This window comes from Mytilus edulis, chromosome 1, assembly GCF_963676685.1.
Source record: "Mytilus edulis chromosome 1, xbMytEdul2.2, whole genome shotgun sequence".
In the NCBI taxonomy this organism is placed as follows: domain Eukaryota; kingdom Metazoa; phylum Mollusca; class Bivalvia; order Mytilida; family Mytilidae; genus Mytilus; species Mytilus edulis.
The window spans coordinates 42,786,185-42,807,433 of NC_092344.1; the positions used below are offsets into that span (position 1 = coordinate 42,786,185).

At 31.9% G+C, this 21,249-nt stretch overlaps 2 protein-coding genes across 4 annotated transcripts; one reads left to right on the forward strand and one right to left on the reverse strand.

Moving 5' to 3' along the window:
- Positions 1-587: 587 nt before the first annotated feature.
- Positions 588-12,555, reverse strand: LOC139482864 (centrosomal protein of 83 kDa-like). Of its 3 annotated transcripts, XM_071266906.1 has the most exons (13): positions 12,439-12,555; positions 11,645-11,833; positions 10,449-10,599; positions 9,950-10,174; positions 9,197-9,445; positions 8,394-8,640; positions 7,772-7,916; positions 7,063-7,212; positions 6,026-6,389; positions 4,931-5,031; positions 4,313-4,508; positions 3,895-3,930; positions 588-1,987 (listed from the first exon to the last, which is right to left on the reverse strand). In XM_071266906.1, exons 2-12 carry the CDS (start codon positions 11,824-11,826, stop codon positions 3,919-3,921), a joined length of 2,022 nt encoding a protein of 673 aa, XP_071123007.1. In that variant the 5' UTR covers positions 11,827-11,833; positions 12,439-12,555; the 3' UTR covers positions 588-1,987; positions 3,895-3,918. The 3 variants fall into 3 exon arrangements, with proteins under 3 accessions (XP_071123007.1, XP_071123001.1, XP_071123014.1); XM_071266900.1 differs by lacking the exon at positions 3,895-3,930; XM_071266913.1 differs by lacking the exons at positions 3,895-3,930; positions 4,313-4,508 and having other exon boundaries at positions 1,828-1,987.
- A 4,558-nt stretch (positions 12,556-17,113) lies between these two features.
- LOC139516313 (uncharacterized) lies at positions 17,114-21,008 on the forward strand. The gene is made up of 5 exons (XM_071306392.1): positions 17,114-17,180; positions 17,438-18,486; positions 18,985-19,201; positions 19,545-19,801; positions 20,772-21,008. Exons 1-5 carry the CDS (start codon positions 17,114-17,116, stop codon positions 21,006-21,008), a joined length of 1,827 nt encoding a protein of 608 aa, XP_071162493.1.
- Positions 21,009-21,249: the final 241 nt, after the last annotated feature.

Here is a 21,249-nt window from a genome sequence, read left to right on the forward strand (position 1 = left end):
ACAGCACTAAATATATTTACTGACACATTTAGTATACAATTAACTAAAATTGACTTTGAGAATGGAAATTTGGAATGTGTCAAAGAGACAACAACCCGACCATAGAGCAGACAACAGCCAAAGGCCACCAATAGGTCATCAATGCAGCGAGAAACTCCCACACCCGGAGGCGTCCGGAGGCCCCTAAGCAAAAAAATTAAAACTAGGCTTTTTTAAAGCAGTTGCTTAACCACGAATTTGGTCAATGAATCAAGACTAAGGGTTCAGTATTAAATAATCTCTATGGATACTAATACAACACACCCATTACCATTGTAATATCATCATAATAGTAAATGAATCCTCTAAAACTGATATTAAACCAAACTATTAACAGAGGACAGATACTCTCCAAGGAAATGGAATTTGCCAATGTTAAAACAATTGCATACCACTTATTAACGGTCACAAACCATTTGTTGTTTCCTTAAATGACATAATCACAATCTTAAACATTCTGTTGAAGCAGATGCAGCCAAAAACAGCAGAAACTGATCTACTTTTTATACCTCAACTCAAAATATGGCAAAAGAGGGAAAAACACCATCTAATATTTATATTAGATATTTATTTGATATTTTATATACAAATATATAATTTAATAAGTTAATATATACAAATAATAAAAAAGCATATACAATTTAAAAATGCTGACTTAGAATGGACATAGAATTATTTTAAGGAATAGCACAACTGAGCACACAATGTGGATTAAAGATTTGAAAATATAATGAAATATGATGAAACTATACAAAAATATTTTTACTACAACAGGAATAATTTTATGAGTACAAGAATATTGGTAAGAGTACAACAGAGAAAGTGAGTGATACTTCTATCTTAAAATAAACATTATTTTCTGTTTTCTTGAAAATAATATGAGAGCCATCACAGTAAAAATACCCAATAATTTAGAGGCAGTTTCTATTTAACCCACAGATGTAATTTAATCAAGATTGTTGTATGCTAAAAATCAATTTCATGTAACTAATATAACATATATATTTCATGCAAAGTATGGACGGGGATGAGTTAACAATTAATCTAGTAATTTAAACACGGACAACCCTGATGAAGACAAACAGTAACTGAAAATCACATTAAAACAACAATAACAAGATAAAACTTGTGTACATGTACATGTATATGATTGTATATGTGTGACAACAAAAAATGTAAGAAATTAGCAATGAGGTAAAATAAGTACACAGGTAAATGTCACTATGTTGAGTATAACATACAACCTAAAGTAGTAAAATATCAAAAATATCACAGGTGAATACCAAGGTGTAGTATGATGGAAAAGTATTGACACAGTTACTAAGTATGCTTCGAAACATCATGAAATAAATCGTCATGCTTTATAAACTTTTTTAATTGCTATCAAACCATCAAGTTCATTACTTGTAAAAAAATACAACCATAGTACTAATCCAGTTTTTTAACAAAACACTATACTTTCGCAATTTAGCCCACAAACCCAAGTAGCTTTTACTGAAAGTCATAGCATATTCATGATGACATTACATAATTTTTATTTGCATTCTTGAAATAAAAACTCCAAAAATAGCCTGTTGAAAAATACAAGCTCAGTACATTATTGACTATCAGCTATTTTGAAGAAAATCTACCCCTGCCCAGCTTAATATAAAAATTGGTGAGTCTTTTTTAAAATGTAATTAGTACAACTGTCTATAAGCATGGTACTTTTCCATCATTCTATCGAAATTACGAATCAATAATTAGACATGTATCAGCTAGATTTATCAATGTCATTTTTCTCTTTGCTATTTTCTAATGTCCCATCATGATCGTCTAAACCAGGTAAAGATCCTTTAAAAGTACTATGAGCAATCTCCTGCAGTTCTTCAATTTGATGCTGTTGATTATTCTCCACCATTTCTAATCTTTGTTTTAGAATTCTCAAATCATCTTGGTGTTTTCGCTCCTGAAAAAGAAATAAGCAAATGTTTATTTATTACTTGTCGATCGAAGGTGCAAAATTGAAACACTTAGCTATATCTTTTGTAATATAAGGTCCCTTCACAGAATTAAATATAATTTTTTGTATTCATGTTTATAGTTTTGTGATTTTTTTCTTTGCTCAACCTGTGGAATGTCTGATGAATGAATGGAAGCTGGGTATACAGTTGCATTTTTTTCATGCAAGAATCCTTAAGATTATGGAAAAAAATTATCATAAGAAAACACAGTATGCATGTATATATCTCAGCTGTTTATCAAATTAATATGCTTTAAATGAAAATGAAGACAATCAAAGAACAATTTTTAAACAAGTGAAGAAAACATGGTTTCATTTTTAGAAGTGTCAGTGCCATGCATGACCTTTGAACAGAACATAACTTAATAAAAACATTTGTGTGACTGAAGTTCTGTCAGAATTACAGTTTATCAATTAAACAATACTTGCAAATTTATTTCTATAATATAATGTTACCGCTGTGAAAGTCATCTAGAAGTATTCAGAAGGGTAATAGCAAAGCAAAAGAAGGATTGAAATAGCTGTTTTATAACTATTGAAGTGCCCTTAGAAAGATAAGCCACCAACCCTCATTAGAAATAACAGGAATACTTAATTTCAAAATGTCATGTTAAGATAATGAAACTTACATTTAACTAAAGGTTGTTTAATGACCATAAAATGTAAATTTCATTACCTTTTAAGGAAATAGGCTGACACTGACTAGAATGACAGAAACTTAGTATAGCAAATCATCCCATTAATATTGTTAAACTGTTCCATACATGCAAATATATACCTTTCTGGAATTTTTTTAGATGAATGTATTGTCATTATCATCACGCCATGATAATAAAGAGCAAGAAAGACAAAATTGGCTTCTGTTATTTTATGTGTTTTTTCCAATAAGCTTTCCCAAAGTATTTTTAATACAGTACAGACAAGGTGATTCAGTTAAAAGTAAATTTTCATGAGTTTTTAACAGTGAATTCTTGTGACTGATGTTGCTTATTCTCTTGAAAAATCTCTTTGTATATTAAATAGGTATTAGGTTTTTAAATCAAATTATTATCTTCAATCAATCACATTGCTCAACTTCAATTGGTTTAAAGAATTACCATGTGTATACTGTTTGATAATTACTAATTAGATCTACATTTTAATTATAACATTTAATAAGCTCTTTGCTTGAGTTGTCATATCTTATATAATATGACAAAGCAATGCTTTTCTATATATAGATAATAAAAGCAGGATATTTAGTGAAAAAAATAACCAGGTGATAAAAAATTCAGTGGTAACAACATGCTATTATAAACAGACTGAGTTTCCTCTTGGACAGGTTTACATTTTCTTGAAAGCTACAGTATTTTCTAACTTGAATAAAATGATGAATGAATACATGTATTAATTGATGGATGGATGGATGATTGTGTAATAATCAAAAGATAATATTTCAACATTATCACCACCCCCCCCCCAAAAAAAAAATGTAAATAAAAAGTTTGTTTAAAAACAAAAACCATTTACAGGTAGTACATATCTCAATTTTAAACTCTAATACCCATTTGTTTTTAAAAATCTATTCTCTACCCAAAACTAATGATAATAAAAATACTGGTACAAATCAATAAACAGAAATGATATATAGGGTAATAACTACATCTCTTTTGTCTTAAGTAATTTTTAAGCCTTTTAACCAGAATAAAAATCTTGTGCACTATTTTCAATCCAAATCAATTCATCAGCGTACATATGGTTTTGTATTAACAAAAAAGTTGAAATACTACTGTTTTCGTCCATTCATAAAAAGTCCAAGAAAAATTCCCAGGAAAAGAAAGAACATTTAAATATATGTTAAGCAGCTATCCTACCTTGAAAAAGAGATGCTATACTATCTACTTTTTAAACTGTAAAAGTATATATATGATTTTTGAATTAAGTGTATATAATTTTACTTTTCAATGATCAAATTGTTTTTGATAAGTGTAAATGTTCAGTAAATCAGCACCCATTTAAAGTATTTATTCGTTTTATCCCTTTTAAATGCTAGACAATCAGGATTCTTCAATAAAATAACAAAGGTATGGAGTGGGAGTGAATCCTGCTTTAAGGGAGATAACTCGTGATACTTTTAGAATAAAGAAAAATCTGCATGAAACATGAGGGGACTTGAAAATCAACATCTTTTATATACTTTAATAAAAAAACACCTAGACCTTTCAGAATACATATTGATGAATGTAAACAAGTTGATTAAGTGGGTAGACAAATCCTTAACAACTCTCTCACCTCTTCAGAATAACTATAATTTGGTAAGAAGGTTGCATCATGTGTAACATTGAAGGAGGTAAACATCATGTCCCCAATAGGAATATTTGAAACAGTCCCGCCACCTATCAGACATTTCCTGTACTCTGCATGGCGCCTGTGTAAATCTTTCCATTGCTTTTTTAATTTGTTGTAATTCTCTTGAGGCACACATTTTCTGAAGAACAAAGAAACGTAAAATGTAAATGAAAACAGAAGTAATTGGCATTTCAATGAGGAAAAAACATCAAGTGACTTTTCATTTCCCCATACAGCTTCTATTGTCTTTTGGAACCCAAAATATTACCACACAATGGTAATACCATACATGAAATAATCAGCCATATAAAATTGGTACATTGTCCACACCACTTCTCTTGCCAAGGAAATTCAGAGGAAAAAAAGTGTTTCTTGTTGAAAATGTAAACAAACATTATGAAATAAGAAAGTTTTTCTCTTATTTCTTGTTTATAATACTTTTCAATTGACACCAATACCTGGAAATTTTATTTTGGAGTAAAAGACCTTGGAACAATAGAAGACAGAATTCATTAGGAAATCTTAAGAATAAAGAACTTTATTTGTTACTACGATTCTTACTCTAAGGCTTTCTTTTCCAGATCCAACTGCTCATATTTAGCTTCTGTCAGTTGCAGTTTATCTTTTAAATTTTCTACTACACGATGACTTTTACTGCGTAACTGAAACAAAAAGTTTACATGTTATTATAGTAATTAATTTCAATTGCATATATGAGAAAAAAACAACACTGTCAAATGTATAATAAATAAATATATACAAACTAAGGGACGACATCAAAAGATCGATGTAGGATAAAAAACTTAAATCAAATAGTTTGGGGGTGGGGGGTCAACATTGCTGCAAGTTTTGTTAATCTAAAATCGACTTTACATATATCCCTATTGGTCAACCAATTTTTCCCAAATTAAGTTAAGAGGGGGGTGTGGGGGTCAGTGAAAAAACTATGTGAATTAAGTTTTTTATCCTTCATTGAACTTTTGATGTCGTCCCTAATAAACCATACCATTATCAATCAAATATTATAGGGTTATTGCATGAATATTGGGGAATATTGTCCCGAGTAGAATTTTATATTGCATGAGCTTGGGAGTGCAATACATGTTTTACGAGGGACAATATTCACCAATATTCATGCAATAACCTTTTTATTGTACAGCAATATTGTATTTGAAAGTTAAAATTGGTTTAAACTAAGATTTTGTTGTTGATGACGTCATGAATTTTGAAGATTTATTGCACTATTGCAATATTGGAATTTATTGCACGCTGCTAACTTTTGGTTACTTTCTGTGGGAAATATTATATTGCTATGCAATAAAAAGTAATACTTTACACATGTATATACAGCTGTCATACTCAGACACGATCTAAATGCATAATTAAAGGGAAAGGTGAAAGATTTTGATATCCCTGTGAGGAGAAAAATTTAATGTTTTGTTTTAGGAATTACCTTCCTATTTATCTGAAACTGAAACATAAAAATTCTTTTTTTTAAATTTTGTTAATAAGTAAATTTAATAGATGCAAACAGAAAGAACATGCATGTTTGCCAAGAGTTTTCAACATAACAATATCAGCAACGTCTTTACCAAAAAAATCACAAATAAAATATGCCAAAAATTAAGAGAAACATTTAAACAGTCAATGAAATACCTTTTTGTAAAGTGTCAGAGCTTTTTGATACTTTTTCTGTACTTCGGATAATTTATCGTGAAGTTCTCGTACTCTGTTATCAAGCTCTGTCCTCTCGTCTGTATAAGATGATCGTTGCTGCGACAAAATTAAGTCATGATTGTCTTGTAATTTTCTAAGTTGATCTTTAGCCATCTTAGTTTCCTCTTTTAATAATTCTACTTGATTTCTAAGTCTGATATTATCATCAGTCATATCATGTTCATTGTTCAGGTATGAGCTGAGTTCAGTCTCTAACTTATTAATTTTATTTTTTAAATCTGAATTTTCACTTCTTTCTCTTTCCAACTGATCATTCAAAGATTGCTGATGACTAACTTTAGTCCTGTGATAAATAAAATATAGGAATATGAAATATGTGAAGTCATTGTAAACACAGGTCATTTTTGATTATATTCCAGGAGGCACAATCTTGTTTGTATATTTCTTTGGTTAAAACAATTGATATTTCAATAAGAATTCTTCAAAATCAGTTTTTACTGTATCTGATATCATTCCTAGATTAAATGTATGCAGCTGCTAGTCTTAATCCTTTAAATTATTTTAATAATTTTTCTAAGAGGATTTAGCATTGTATTTTTTTACATTTGATTTCCCAATAGCAGACACTTTTATAGTCCTTTTCTTTTTTGAGTATATTCTGAGGTGTTGTTTTTAACCGTACTATCTAAAAGTTTCACATGGAGTAACTTTACTTAACAAATCATTACACACCAGGGATTAAATAATTTAATAACAAACTAGATGTCATACTTTTAGTGTAGTTAATGCAAGGTATTTTTTCAGATCTAGAAGTTTTATAAATACAATTATTTTGTGTTGTAAAATTACTATCTCATTGACATATAAAAGTATAGATCTAGATGTAAAATGCTACCCTCCCCTTTTCTCCCTTAAAATATTGTTCAGTTTAAAACTTTGAATAAAAATTGAGGTGTTTTCAAGAAAATGGTCACATTTATAAATGTATTGTCTTGTGTCAATCTATATATACTAACTTTAATACTAAAACTTCTCTCTCAGCGACATTCTTAGCATCGTTAGCAGCACTTATCCTATCCTCCATTTTCTCTCTTTCTGCATGTCTATGTGCTTCTTCATCTATTTTCCTCCTATCATTTTCTTGTAATTTGGCCTCTAAGGCTAATCTAAATAAATAAATTGTGAAAAAGAAATTAGTAGGTAAACATTATTAGGATATCATGTTGTATCATATCAGCAGTGATTAACAATTTGACCTTTATGTTGGTGCCCGTTTGAATGCATAAAGAGCCATAATAAAATTCATCTTGCGCTCAGAGGTTAAATGTTAAAATCTATATGTGCAGTCAAATCATAACCCTTTTCTGATTCGATTGTGGTTTCTTTTAAGAAATAACTTATGTTTTAATGCTTTTAAAGCTTGCTATGATGTCTGTGAGTTCTTTCATGTAACATGTAAATGAATAGGAACCCTGTTTTGTACTAGACCAACACACTGAGTCAGATTTTGTATGGTGGTCCCCTGGTTGATTTCTCACTTTACCCAGTCACATTATTTTGACAGGGAGCAAACTAGTCATTTCTCTTGGTTTAATTTTTTGTGTGTCATTTCCATGACCACCAACATTCAAGATGAGCATGTTATTACAAGATCACAGAGACAATAAGGAGACATAAACAAAACAAAAAATCTCATTTTGCTGTTGTTAGATGATGTTTTCTTACTTTTCACTTTCCAATTTTGCATATTTGACAAATTCTTCCTCTCTTGATGCCTGTACTCTCCTTACTGCATCTCTTTCTTTGTCTTGTAAAGATCTTGATTGTTGGTCTGCAGTGTGTTTGTAAATTTCTATCTTAGTCTGCAGATCTGAGGAATATAAAAAATTGCCAAAAATTATTAACTAAAAAACTTGACAGTTGATATTATAAAGCCACAAAGAAAAATATATCTATTTAGATTTTCTGTTTGTATAATGAGTTAAAAGACTTCAAAAATTCATTACATACTTTTGTTAAGCTTTTGTTAAACTTGGGACTGTAAATTTGGTTGGAGTCAATGAAATTTCAACTCTTTCAATTTCAACTCATCAAAACGGCCAAATACTTATATTTATATGGAACAAAGTTCAGGATCACTAGAAAATTTCAACTTATCCAAAATTTGGAGACAACTGAGTTAAACACATTAAGAGTAAACTGAATTTATAAGCAACACCCAGTTTTTATACAAAAATAAAATTTGATATTGACACTCTCACATTCATTTTAATGGAATAATTCAAAAGAAATTGCAGAATTTAATATCTACTTATACAAGAATTATGATCATAACTGTAATACATACCTTCAATGATATTTGCTAATCTGTCTCGATCTCTTTCAAGTTCACCTCTCTGTTTCAACCCCTCCATCTTTTGATTTGTAAGTTCCACCTTATTTTTATGGATAGCCTCATCCACTTTATTTTTTAAAATGACATTGTCTTTTTCAAGTTCATGAATTCTTCCTGTCAATTTGTTATGTGTGTCACCTGTTAGTGCCAAGTCTCTTTGTAATTGTTCAACTTGTTTCTTCAATGACTCCCTCTCAGCCTGAAAGATGAATTAATTATAACTTGATGCATAGTGTCAAGGAAATAGATATAAAATGTCAATGAATTAAAGCATAATGTCCTAATATCATGATATGGTTGTAGGGAGACTATAAAAAACAGACGTCAAGCCGATGGGTATCATTTTTCAGTCTGTAATCTAGCTAATCAAGGTTAATTCAATTTTAAAAGAACTCTTCTTTACAGATCAAACCTTGCAATACATGTATAATAAGATGATTGTTCTTCATGTACGTCTGAAGCCTTTATGAATAATATATTTGGCAAAGTTCAAATTTGTTTGTAATTCAACTTCTATTCAGATTGTGTTGAATTCTGAAACAACTTATAATTCTCTATATACATGCATTATCAGAAACCATACCATAAACCCACACATTCATTTTTCAAATATTAACAACAGAATATCCTTATGAGTGGCTGATTCATTGACACTTATCTAGATTTAATTCCTCCTGATTTGTAAATACTAACAATTAAATTAAATACATTTTAAACAAAAGAAACTCTTTAAATAGTTTAATAACATTATATACCTCAAGAGATTTAACAGTGGCTACATGTTCAGTTATTTGTTTTTGCTGAACTCGAGTAATGCTATCCGTCTCAAATCCTTGTTTCTCTCTATGTGCTCTTATTTCCTCTAACTCTCCATTTAAAGTTTTTAATTTCATATAAAGCTGTGCATTTTCTCTCTGTACAATTCTAACACGCTCGGAGTCATCAATAGTTTCTTTCTTTATTTTTGAAACTGTTGCTTCTCTTTCTTTTCTTAAATTTGACACCTGAAAAATAATTCAATTATCATTTATAGAGAGCATACAATGGTAAATAGATTATATCTTGAACCTAGTCCACAAATATGAATCAAAATGCACAAGTCTGAAATATTCTAAATAATCAAGATAGCTAAATTCTTATACCATTTGTAAGTAGGTTAAGAGTAACGTTAGATCATTCTGTGACTTCCTATCGTACTGGCCGTTTTTAACCAATAACAAGGTTGTAGTGTACACTAATAAAAATATTACACAGACTGTATTAGATTCTCAAACAGCAAATTATATGTTTGTTATGACAGAAGGAACGTAAATGAAGTGGCTTTTTTCTATTTTTTTCTTTCAAAAATATAATATTTCTATTTACTTCTTTTCAATGATTACTTTCAAGTATATTAGGATTTAACAGTACCAAAACACAAATGCAGTGGTAAACAAATTTAACAGCTCCAGGCCCTTATAGACTATCAATGCATATATGTATGTGTATTTTAATTGGTAAAAATATACCTCAGCTTCATGTTTTAGTCTACATTCTTCTAAAATCCTCTGACATTCTATCCTTTCATGCTCATACTCTGATTTCAGAAAAGACAGTTCATATTTATATTTATTGCATCCTGTTCGTAATTCTTCTATTTCCTCTTCCTGTTTCATGTAACGTTCTTTGTAGGTTTTTTCCACTTCTTCAATTACTTGCATGCGAATGATCTCTAATCTCTGTGGAGTCACAACCTGTAACAAACGAATACAGTTAACATAGAGTTTTATCTTGTGATAAATAGTTTGATTTTGTGTGTAAATAAAAATTATTTACAATGCAATTTTAAAACTAAAATACTGCCCTGTATTGTCAATCACCACAATTACAATCTACAGGTTAACTGAAAGATTAGACTTGTAGATCTATGAAATTTTAAATTACACAAGGACATAAGTTAAGTTTCTGTACTGCTGTTTAAATTTTGAAAATGAAACAAACAATACTCCTCTCGAAAAATAAACATACTTTGCTCTTGGCCTCTTCAAATTCACCATGTAATTCAGCCACCTCTTTTTTGCCTTGTTCATACATAGATTTGTATTTTTCTTGTACAATCCTGCTTTCTTCGATAGTATGTTTAATTTCTTCCTCAAGTTTCCCATATTCATCCTGAAGTCTTTAAAAGAAGAAATATTATTTTCATGATTCAGATTTAAAAACAATAAAATATTATTTAATCAATCTAAAAGAGTGGTGCCTTTTACTCATATCAAAGTTCACTAGAACAAACCCGCAAAATCATATTTAGAGCTTGGTTGAAAGTATGTTAACTGTCGTAGGATGAATTTTTGTAAAAGTTTTCAGAAAAGGTATGTATCAAAAGACATAGGTACTTGGTGACAGGACAACCATTTTAAGCCCTCTCCTTTTTTTCCAACGTCCGTTATTTTTTTTGTTTTCTGTTAAATTCCATGATTTTCACGTTTCTGTATCATGTGTATATACCTCGCTATTCCCGGCTGCCCCAAGAATTTGTCCCGCTTGAACTATTGACGTCATACAACAATCACTTTTCCATTGCTGCATCAAAATTTTACCTGTGTGATGTCCAGTAATGGCACACAAATAGCGATAAGGTGCATACTATGAACATACACATATCATAAATAAAGTGTATTTTCTATTAACTATCAATCTCAAGTTTCTACTCAACGGCGATCACTACTATATATAGGAGTATAATCATAGTATATATATATGTAATTATGAAAATGATGTTTTAAAGATTAAAACCTGATGTCTTGTCTATGACATAAAAGCCAGTCTGATGACGGAACAATATCGGGACTCCTTTTTTTTGTTTTTCTCCCAACATAACCCAAACTGAATAATCATAAGAATAGATGACAAATGCCACTATGCATGGGACCTATAGGCTATAGGACACAGAGGCATGATTATTAATGTATTGCAGAAGGAAGAGAAGCGACACACAAAATGAGGTCTTCTTGTTTAATAGTATAGAAGCCAGTATTGATTGATTGATAGCTTTGTCTGAGTCAGAACGTTAGTCAGCAATCCATTTCTTATTTCTTTATGAAAAGTACATGCCAGTTTATATTGTAAGATTTTTTTCAAGTGTTTCAGAAACAAGGGTAAATATTAACATTTGTAGTTCATTTTCATTGACTATGAGTTATCTTAATATGAACAAGTATTACTTATGATGTTCTGTTTTTAGTTGTTCATAATGAGTTCTATGCATCTGACTTCGCATCCTTTCATCAGCCAACATTTTTTGCAGCTCTGTTTCTGTTGCAATCTGTGGTAACTGCTGAGCAAGTCCTGGATAGCTCCCCGAAAACTTGTCAGGACTCTGAAGAAAGCTGTTAGTTGTGGCCATTGTGATGCTGTAAAAGTAATTAAAAATCCAATTTCACATAATTACTTTTTTCCATTCATATACTTTCAAAGCAATAAAAACTGACAAAATGTTAATTGAGTTCATTCAAATCATCATCATCTTTCCATCGTTTCCACAGAATACAAAATTTCAATCAACATATCCAGCTTTAGATTTAATACACTATATTTCTTGCATGTTATACTCTGACATAAAGAGTCGCAACATTGACACTTTGTTTATTGACAAATTGCCTGCAAAGACAAAACACTTTAAAAGCATGCCCCCCTAAAACAGAAGGCTAAATCTAACCAGCCTTGCCAGCGTGTCAGTTTGTGTGTTCAAGTTATAGGAAGAACCATATGTTTACCACGAATACCTTCAAAAAGATCGTTTTAAATGTATCTTCAATATATTAATATAAACCTGGTTGATGATGTTGCACAGAAGGAGATTTCTGAAGAATTTTATTTATGCCGCAATTTCGTCTGGCAAGTTTAGACACATGCATTTAGTTCAACCAAAACCAACATTATCGTCCTGAGTACAATTGGCTGCTTATTCTAAAATATTTTATATGGTGGTATATTAAAAATATTTAAATACAGTTACCTATTACGTTCGCGGGGAGGTATAAGGGATCTGGAAATTACAATTATCACATATTTTTAGTTGATGTTCAAACTTGACAACAAATAATTCCGCATGCGCAATTTCTGTTTCCGGTTTGGGTAATTGCAGAGACATTATCGGAGAAACCTAATTATCCGTATTGTTTCACCTACACTAATTTAATTAATACTAATTAGGACAAACAGACACCTATGTGATTGTCAAAGTAACTAAATTGTAATTGATATGTTTTAACGTAAACATTCTTTTGTTTAATAGAACCCGTTTAATATTTAATTAACGAAAATTAGAATAATTTGGTTTTTTTTAAGTAACAGTAATATGAGAACATGCTGTGACCAATTATATAATATTCATGCATTAGCCAAAGGATCATGTCATAAATTTTATAAAATTGTGCATCAGTTGGTATAAAATATATATATTTATAAGGTCATATCTCGGGTCATATACTTAATTAATTTTCGATGTATTAATTACATTAAACTACGTTTTAGTTTAAAAAAAATTAGAAAAACAACTCTTACATATATATGGGACACAAACTAACAATTTTACTGAAAAATATACAACTTTTTTTAAATAGATTTTGTGTATTTCTTGGTGGCAATAAGGAAAATCAGGCATTAATCTTAAATTCAATCCAAAAAGATAAGCTTAGTCTAAGTTTTTGCCTGAATAAATACATGTTCTGATTTGTACAATGTAAAAATACAAGTTATAACATGTACAAAAGTACATTTTTTTTTACCTTGTAAATATTATACGATGTACAAAGTATTGCTTGAAAATGGTTTTAACTTGTACAAAATTTGAAAATAAAAATATGTTTCTATTTTTACGCCACATGCCATTAACCTCAATTATTATAACAAAATATCCTCTGCAATGGTGTTTTTCTTAAGAGCACAGAGTTTCAGAAATACTTTTATTGCTTCAAGTTGGCATAGCGCGTTTTCAAGTTATTGTATGTTTAATTCAGTCCACCATGGCCTACAACAGTGTGACTCTTCTCAATAATAGCATACATTTCCTAAACGGCCACAAAGTAGATAATTGGTTTCACTGAATTTGTTAAGAACAATGGAATGATACACCTCCCCCTCTTTTTGTAACATGCAAAACTGAAAGCAAGGCCTCCTATGTATACTCTATATAAAACCAGAGAGAAAAAACGGTTTTCAGGGGATCAAGCTTAAGTATAAATAGCTTTGGAATTATTGAATCTATATATGTGACCAGCCACGACATATCCAGGCTTATGAAGGTAGAATGTCATTGTGAGAAAAACGCCATTAACTATATATGTGACTAGCCACTTCCAGGCTTAGGAGGGTACATTGTCTAAAATTTACTTTTTGTATATTTATCTAGAATATTCCGAAACAAACTCTCTGTCATGTTATTATGACATATTTGTTGTAATAGCAATGAAACGAATCATTTCGAATATCTGTATGAATATGAGACTGTTCTATGACGGCTTGTATTTATTGAAGGCACTAATTTATAAAATACAAAATTATTGTATTTATTGGCTCTTAGTAATGTTCAATAGCGTATTTTAATAAAATTTCAGACTTAGATTTACAACAATACAAACAATTCTTAGCTCTATTTTAGAACATGTAATTTAAACTTGTTGAAATGAAGTTAGTTTAAAATTTGTCAAAGTAAGCTTTAAGAATTCCTTTTTTTTAATAAATTCGTCTTTTAATTTAGATTTATCGTGCATGTCTCTAAACATAGTATGCGACGCGTAACAGTTTATAAGTAGGTGTTCTCATATATGCATTTGATACGGTGCATTTATTATGTATATATTTCAGACTCCATTTATGAACGAAAATTTATAAAGCAGAGCATTTTTTTTTTGTTAGCTCTATTTTAGAACATGTAATTTAAACTTGTTGAAATGAAGTTAGTTTAAAATTTGTCAAAGTAAGCTTTAAGAATTCCTTTTTTTAATTTAGATTTATTATGCATGTCTCTATACTTAGTATTTACTTAGTATGCGACGCGTAACAGTTTATAAGTAGGTATTCTCTTATATGCAATTGATATGGTGCATTTGTTAGGGATATATTTCAGATTTCATTTATGAAAGGAAATCTATAGAACAGATTTTTTTTTTGTATCAATTTAAAATGAAGATTCAAATATTTTTCACTTCAAACGATAAACTTCTTCAAAACTTATATATGATGTATAGTTCGGCGTCAGCAAAAAAGAAGCCAAGGAAAGTGTTTATCTCTTCTTCACAAATACGTATTTCATTGAATTTCGATATTTATCATGTTAACTTTATAATTTTTCTAACAATGACGTTCTACCTCCATAAGCCAACAAATGTCACGGCGGGTCACATATTCGTTCAACATTTTTTACCTTAATCATAACTGATGAGTATGCAAATCTTATGCACCTTTTTTTCATAATTAAATAATTCATTGAATGAGTCAAATATCATTATATATGATGTTATACAGCGAGGTGACTGAAATTAATCAAACTACAAACATTAAATATTCTGCAATTTGGACAGAAATTTACCCTTTCATAAGAATCCAGAATTTTAAAAGGGTACTTTTAACAGACTGTATCAACATAGCACTCGTTATCCCATGTTTTTCTTTTGATTATCTTGTCTAGGGTTCCAGCTGTCAATATCTCACTCTGCTTCAGAAGGCCGTTCTTTCTTTGCCAGTAGTTTAAGCGGCATCTTTCGCCTGCTTAGCACTTCTTATCAAAATTTATATCCTCTTCTTTGAAAACAGGAAATTGTTTGCCAAGGAATTTTCCCCTCGTCATATCAAGGATTTCATTGTACAGTATATACTTGGCATCCACTTGCATAATAGAAACATATTTTCAAAATTGTGTACAAGTTAAACCCATTTAAAGCAATATTTTGTACATGTTATAACATGTACGAGGTGCTTTTGTACATGTTATAACTTGCATTTTTGCATTGTACAAATTATCACATGTACATTTTTTTGTACATGTTATAATCTGTACAAAATTACAACTTGTACTCGGCATATACACCAGTTCAGGAAACTAGTGAACTTTGGGATTTTTTGTTTTATCTTCCATACAAAAAAACGTTTTGTGAAACATTCTTGATGTAAAGCATTGTTTTTATCATATTCCAAATATTAATATACATTAATAGAATTAACTAGAATTTCTGTGTGGTATTACAAATAAAAAAAATTATAGAATATAGTATCCAATGAAAGGTTGGTGATTGTGGATTCGATGACAAATACAATTTAAAAAGGTATAGCTGGCTTTTCTTTGCCAAGGAAGGCTTTGAAAATTTAAAAGTAAAATAAATGAGGAATAGGAAGAAAATCTTCAAAAGATTCTAAAGGAGCTGTATTTTGTTCTTAAAAAAAAGTTTTTTGAATGTTAAAAAACGAATGTTGAATGTCGAAAGTTTAGAAAATAAACAAGATTTGAAAAAAAATGAAAACACAATGAATGTCGAATGTTGAAAACGAATGTTGTATGTTGAAATAACTTGACTAATGTTGAACGATAACATCTTATGTTGAAAAAAATCGGAACATCATTGAAAAAATATTTTTATTTTGAAATCAAATGTTGAACGTTGAAATCGATTGCTTAAAAAAATCCCCCCCCCCAAAAAAAAGATTATTTTTTTAACGTGGAGATCGAATGTTGAATGTTGAATACGAATGTTGCATGTTGGAAAACGAATGTTGAATGTAATGAAATCGAATGTTGAATGTAATGAAATCGAATGTCGAATTATTAAATCGAATGTTGAAAAGGCAAATTCAAATGTTTAATACTGAATGATGAATGTTGAAGATTGAATGTTGAATGTTGAATGTTGAATGTTGAAAGTTGAATGTTGAATGTTGAATGTGTTGAATGTTGAATGTTGAATGTTGAATGTTGAATGTTGAATGTTGAATATTGAATGTTGAATGTTGAATGTTGAATGTTGAATGTTGAATGTTGAAAGTTGAATGTTGAATGTTGAGCCCGTTTTCATGCAACCTTCAACTTAACCCTTAAGCTAGATATGGGTTACGAATAAGCGAGGAGTGTTCAGCCATTAAAAAGCAAAGAATTTAGAAACTGAAACAAAGGTGAATAATTTGGTCGACTGAATCGATCAACAAAAACCCATTCAAATACAGGTAAAGACTTGCGATGATTAACATATAATACCGTATGAAATCAAACAGACCTAGTAAAATCATAGGGCCAATTGCACATGCTGGCTATCTATTCATATCTATATTTATTTCAATATCGGGTTATATGACTCTCAACAGTCTTCGGAGGTCACCTCGAATGTAACTGAGTGGATGACGTCTACACTAGAATACACACAGAATAGGATTTAATCGAGTCTATGCATCGTAAGTGCGCTAGTGGTATATGCCACAGGGTAGTGATATGCGTCAAGTGTGGTTACAATTCATTGATTTGTTAACTACCGCTGGCTAGCATACTTGCTGTGTGAAAAGAAAGCCGAGTGTGTAAGTCTTTCCTGCCAGTACATAGCCTCTACACTTCCAAGACTCCTGCAGTGCCTCCCCTCGACAGTGCACGTAAACTGGGGTCTAGCACCTCAGGCTAAACTGATCTCGGATCAGCAAGGGCCCTAGAGATGCAGTGTGTAGGCCTACAGGTGTGTGGACATGCCATAGCACTCATCAACCTTGTCCTAGCTATGGGTAAATAGACGGTTAGATGAGAGTCGTAGCCCAGTAAGGCAACTCATCTAGGAGAAGGTAAACTTCGAAAACAAACCTGGATAGAATGGATTCATAAGCTCAGGACAGCAGCCCTTCTAGAGGATGGAAACATTGACTTCAAATTCCCTGGCTCTCCAGGTTGGAGTGTTGGGCATGGGGTTAACTCACCCATCCTGTAAAAACAACTACAGTTACAGAAACCACAACAAATGAAATTAGATTACCCTCTGTTATAGGTTCAACGGGGGACTCAAACCTCAGCGGAATGATTTCTCCTAGTGAAAGCCCTATTGTGGAAACTAGGAAAATGAATATGAGTCTTCTAGGACCTAAAGCACACATACATATAGGAGCCTGGAATGTTCGAACCATGTATGAAACATCAAAGACTGCACAGGTCATCAAGGAAATGGAGCACTACAGGTTAGACATTCTTGGTGTGAGCGAATGTCGTTGGACTGGCTCAGGAAAGACCAGAACAAATAGTGGAAACATCATCCCACACTCTGGAAACATTGACAAACATATTAATGGTGTAGCAATAATTATATGCAAAGAAAAGGCAAAATCATTACTAGAATGGGAACCAATCAGTGAAAGATTAGTAACAGCAAGATTTAACTCTGACTACTGTAAACTTTCTATCATACAGTGTTACGCACCAACAAATGATGCTGAAGATGAGACTAAGGATGATTTTTATGAACAGCTACAGACTGCCATTTCCAAAGTACCTCAACACGACATGCTGGTAATAATGGGAGACCTTAATGCTAAAGTAGGATCCGACAACACTGATGCTGAATATGTGATGGGCAGGCATGGTTGCGGGGTGAAAAATGAGAATGGTGAACGTGCTATCGATCTCTGTCTTTGCAATAAACTGGTGATAGGAGGGACCATCTTTCCACATAAAATCATCCATAAACTAACATGGAAATCACCTGATGGAAGAACAGTTAACCAGATTGACCACATATTGGTGAACAACAAGTGGCGTAGATCATTAAGAGATGTAAGAGTACTCAGGGGTGCAGATGTAAACAGCGATCACTATCTACTGAAAGCTACCATCAAACTAAAACTAAGAAAGGCACCTATTGAAAACCAGAACAGAAAGAGACTAGACACAGCAAGGTTGAAGTCACCAAACGTCAAGAAAGCTTTTTGCTTAGAATTGAAAAATCGGTTTAGTGTGCTAGATAACTCTGATGATGGAGAAGATAGTGTACAAGAGAAATGGGATAGCATCAAAGATATTTATGTAAAGACGGCAGAAAAGACAGTTGGTCACAAGACAAAAAAGAACAAAGATTGGTAAACATCGGAAACATGGCAAAAAATTTAAGAAAGAAAGACTATAAAACTAAAATCAGTAAATGCAAAATCCAAAAGGTTACAAGATCAACTGCAAGTAACATACAGAGCAAAAGACAAAGAGGTTAAAAGAAGTGCTAGAAAAGATAAAAGACAATATTAAGAGGACCTTGCAAAAGAAGCAGAAAAGGCAGCCATTCTCGGAGAGTTAAGTACAGTTTACAAAATCACCAAACAACTCTGTGGAACATCAAATGCACAGACAGCACACGTAAACGACAAAAATGGCAAAGCATTGAAAACAGAAAGGGAAAAAGCAGAAAGGTGGGTCCAACATTTTAAAGAGGTATTAAACTGCCCTGAGCCTGATTTCATAGCTACCCCTGAACCATCAGAAGATGATTTAAACATCAACTCAGAACCACCAACTATAGATGAAGTATGAAATGCCATTAAATCATTGAAGACGGGGAAGGCACCAGGCATTGATTCCATTCACGCAGAGATGTTAAATGCAGACTTAGAAACATCATCCAAAGTACTCCACAATCTTTTCCTTATCATCTGGGAAGAAGGGGACATTCCATCAGACTGGAGCAAAGGCCTGATTGTGAAATTACCAAAGAAAGGCAATCTACGCAACTGTGACAACCGGAGAGGGATTACATTACTTTCTGTCCCTAGTAAGGTCTTTTGCAAAATTCTTCTAAAAAGAATTGATAAAATTGTAGATGAAAAGCTTAGAAAAGAACAAGCATGCTTTAGAAGAGACAGAGGATGCATTGACCAAATTTTCACTCTGAGGAACATCATCGAGCAATGCATTTCAATGGAACACACCACTTTTCATTAATTGCATTGACTTCAAAAAGGCCTTTGACAGTATTCATAGAGAAACTCTTTGGAAAATTGTAAGATCATATGGAATTCCACCTAAGATATTGATGCTAATAAAAGCCTTCTACAACAGCTTTGAATGCAGTGTGACTGTCATCCTTGACAGCTCTATCTCAGACTAATTTGAAGTAAAATCTGGTGTAAGACAAGGATGTATTATGTCACCAATCCTATTTTTATTGGCCATTGACTGGATACAAAGAAATACAACATCAGACAAGAAAAGGGGTATCCAGTGGACCATGTTTAATCAGCTAGAAGACCTTGATTTTGCTGATGACATTGCCATATTACCAACAACAAGTGAACACCTCCAAGAGAGAACCAACATACTTACCAACTATGCAAAGCAAACTGGTCTGAATGTCAATGCCAAGAAGACCAAGGTAATGTCAATAAACACTAGAAATACAACACAAATAACAATCAATGATCTGCCAGTGGACAGTGTTGACGATTTCACCTACCTTAGAAGCATGATAAGCAAAGATAATGGAACAGGGAAGGATATAAAGGCAATAAAATTGAGAATGGAAATGGGGAATGTGCCAAAGAGACAACAACCCGACCATAGAAAAAAAACAACAGCAGAAGGTCACCAACAGGTCTTCAATGTAGCGAGAAATTCCCGCACCCGGAGGCGTCCTTCAACTGGCCCCTAAACAAATATATACTAGTTCAGTGATAATGAACGCCATACTAATTTCCAAATTTTACACAAGAAACTAAAATTAAAATAATACAAGACTAACAAAGGCCAGAGGCTCCTGACTTGGGACAGGCGCAAAAATGCGGCGGGGTTAAACATGTTTGTGAGATCTCAACCCTCCCCCTATACCTCTAGCCAATGTAGAAAAGTAAACGCATAACAATACACACATTAAAATTCAGTTCAAGAGAAGTCCGAGTCTGATGTCAGAAGATGTAACCAAAGAAAATAAACAAAATGACAATAATACATAAATATTAAATAACAACAGACTACTAGCAGTTAACTGACATGCCAGCTCCAGACTTCAATTAAACTGACTGAAAGATTATTATTTCATCATATGAACATCAGGCACAATCCTTCCCGTTAGGGGTTTAGTATCATACCATCATAACATATATGAGAAGAACATAACCCGTGTCAGACTATCTAAGGCACGCGCAACATTTGCTTGACTTCATACAATCTGGAAGTCTAACCAGTACAGTTTAAGGACCAAACTGCGAATTTACAACAGCAATGTAAAATCTGTCCTACTGTATGGTTCGGAAACTTGGCGTGTTTTAGTGAGTGACCTTCAAAAAGTAGATGCTTTCCATACTAGCTGCCTTAGAAAAATCAACAAAATAGTCTGGCCAAATAAGATCAGCAACAAGAGCCTTTTGAAGAAATGCAATGCTAAAAGTATAACAGCAGAAATCAAACAACGAAGATTTAGATGGTTAGGCCATGTACTGAGAATGCCACAACATCACACACTTAAAACAGCTTTATATTGGACACCACCAGGAAAAAGGAAACCAGGGAGGCCTAGAATCACCTGGCGAAGAACTGTAACAGCAGAATTAGAAGCAATGGGCTACACCTGGGGCCAAGCCTAGTACATGGCTAAGGACAGAGAGAAGTGGATGCAGTTTGTTGTGGCCTTATGTCCCACTTGGGATGAAGAGGATAAGTAAGTAAGTAATGCATCGTAAATTATTAATTTTAGAAATTTTATAATTCTTTAATAAATCAAATATGAGTATTTGGGTCAAATTGGTGAATACGAATTTGACAGATAATGGCCTCGTAAACCGGAACAAAATATTTGAATATTGAATTTATACTATTTTAAAACTA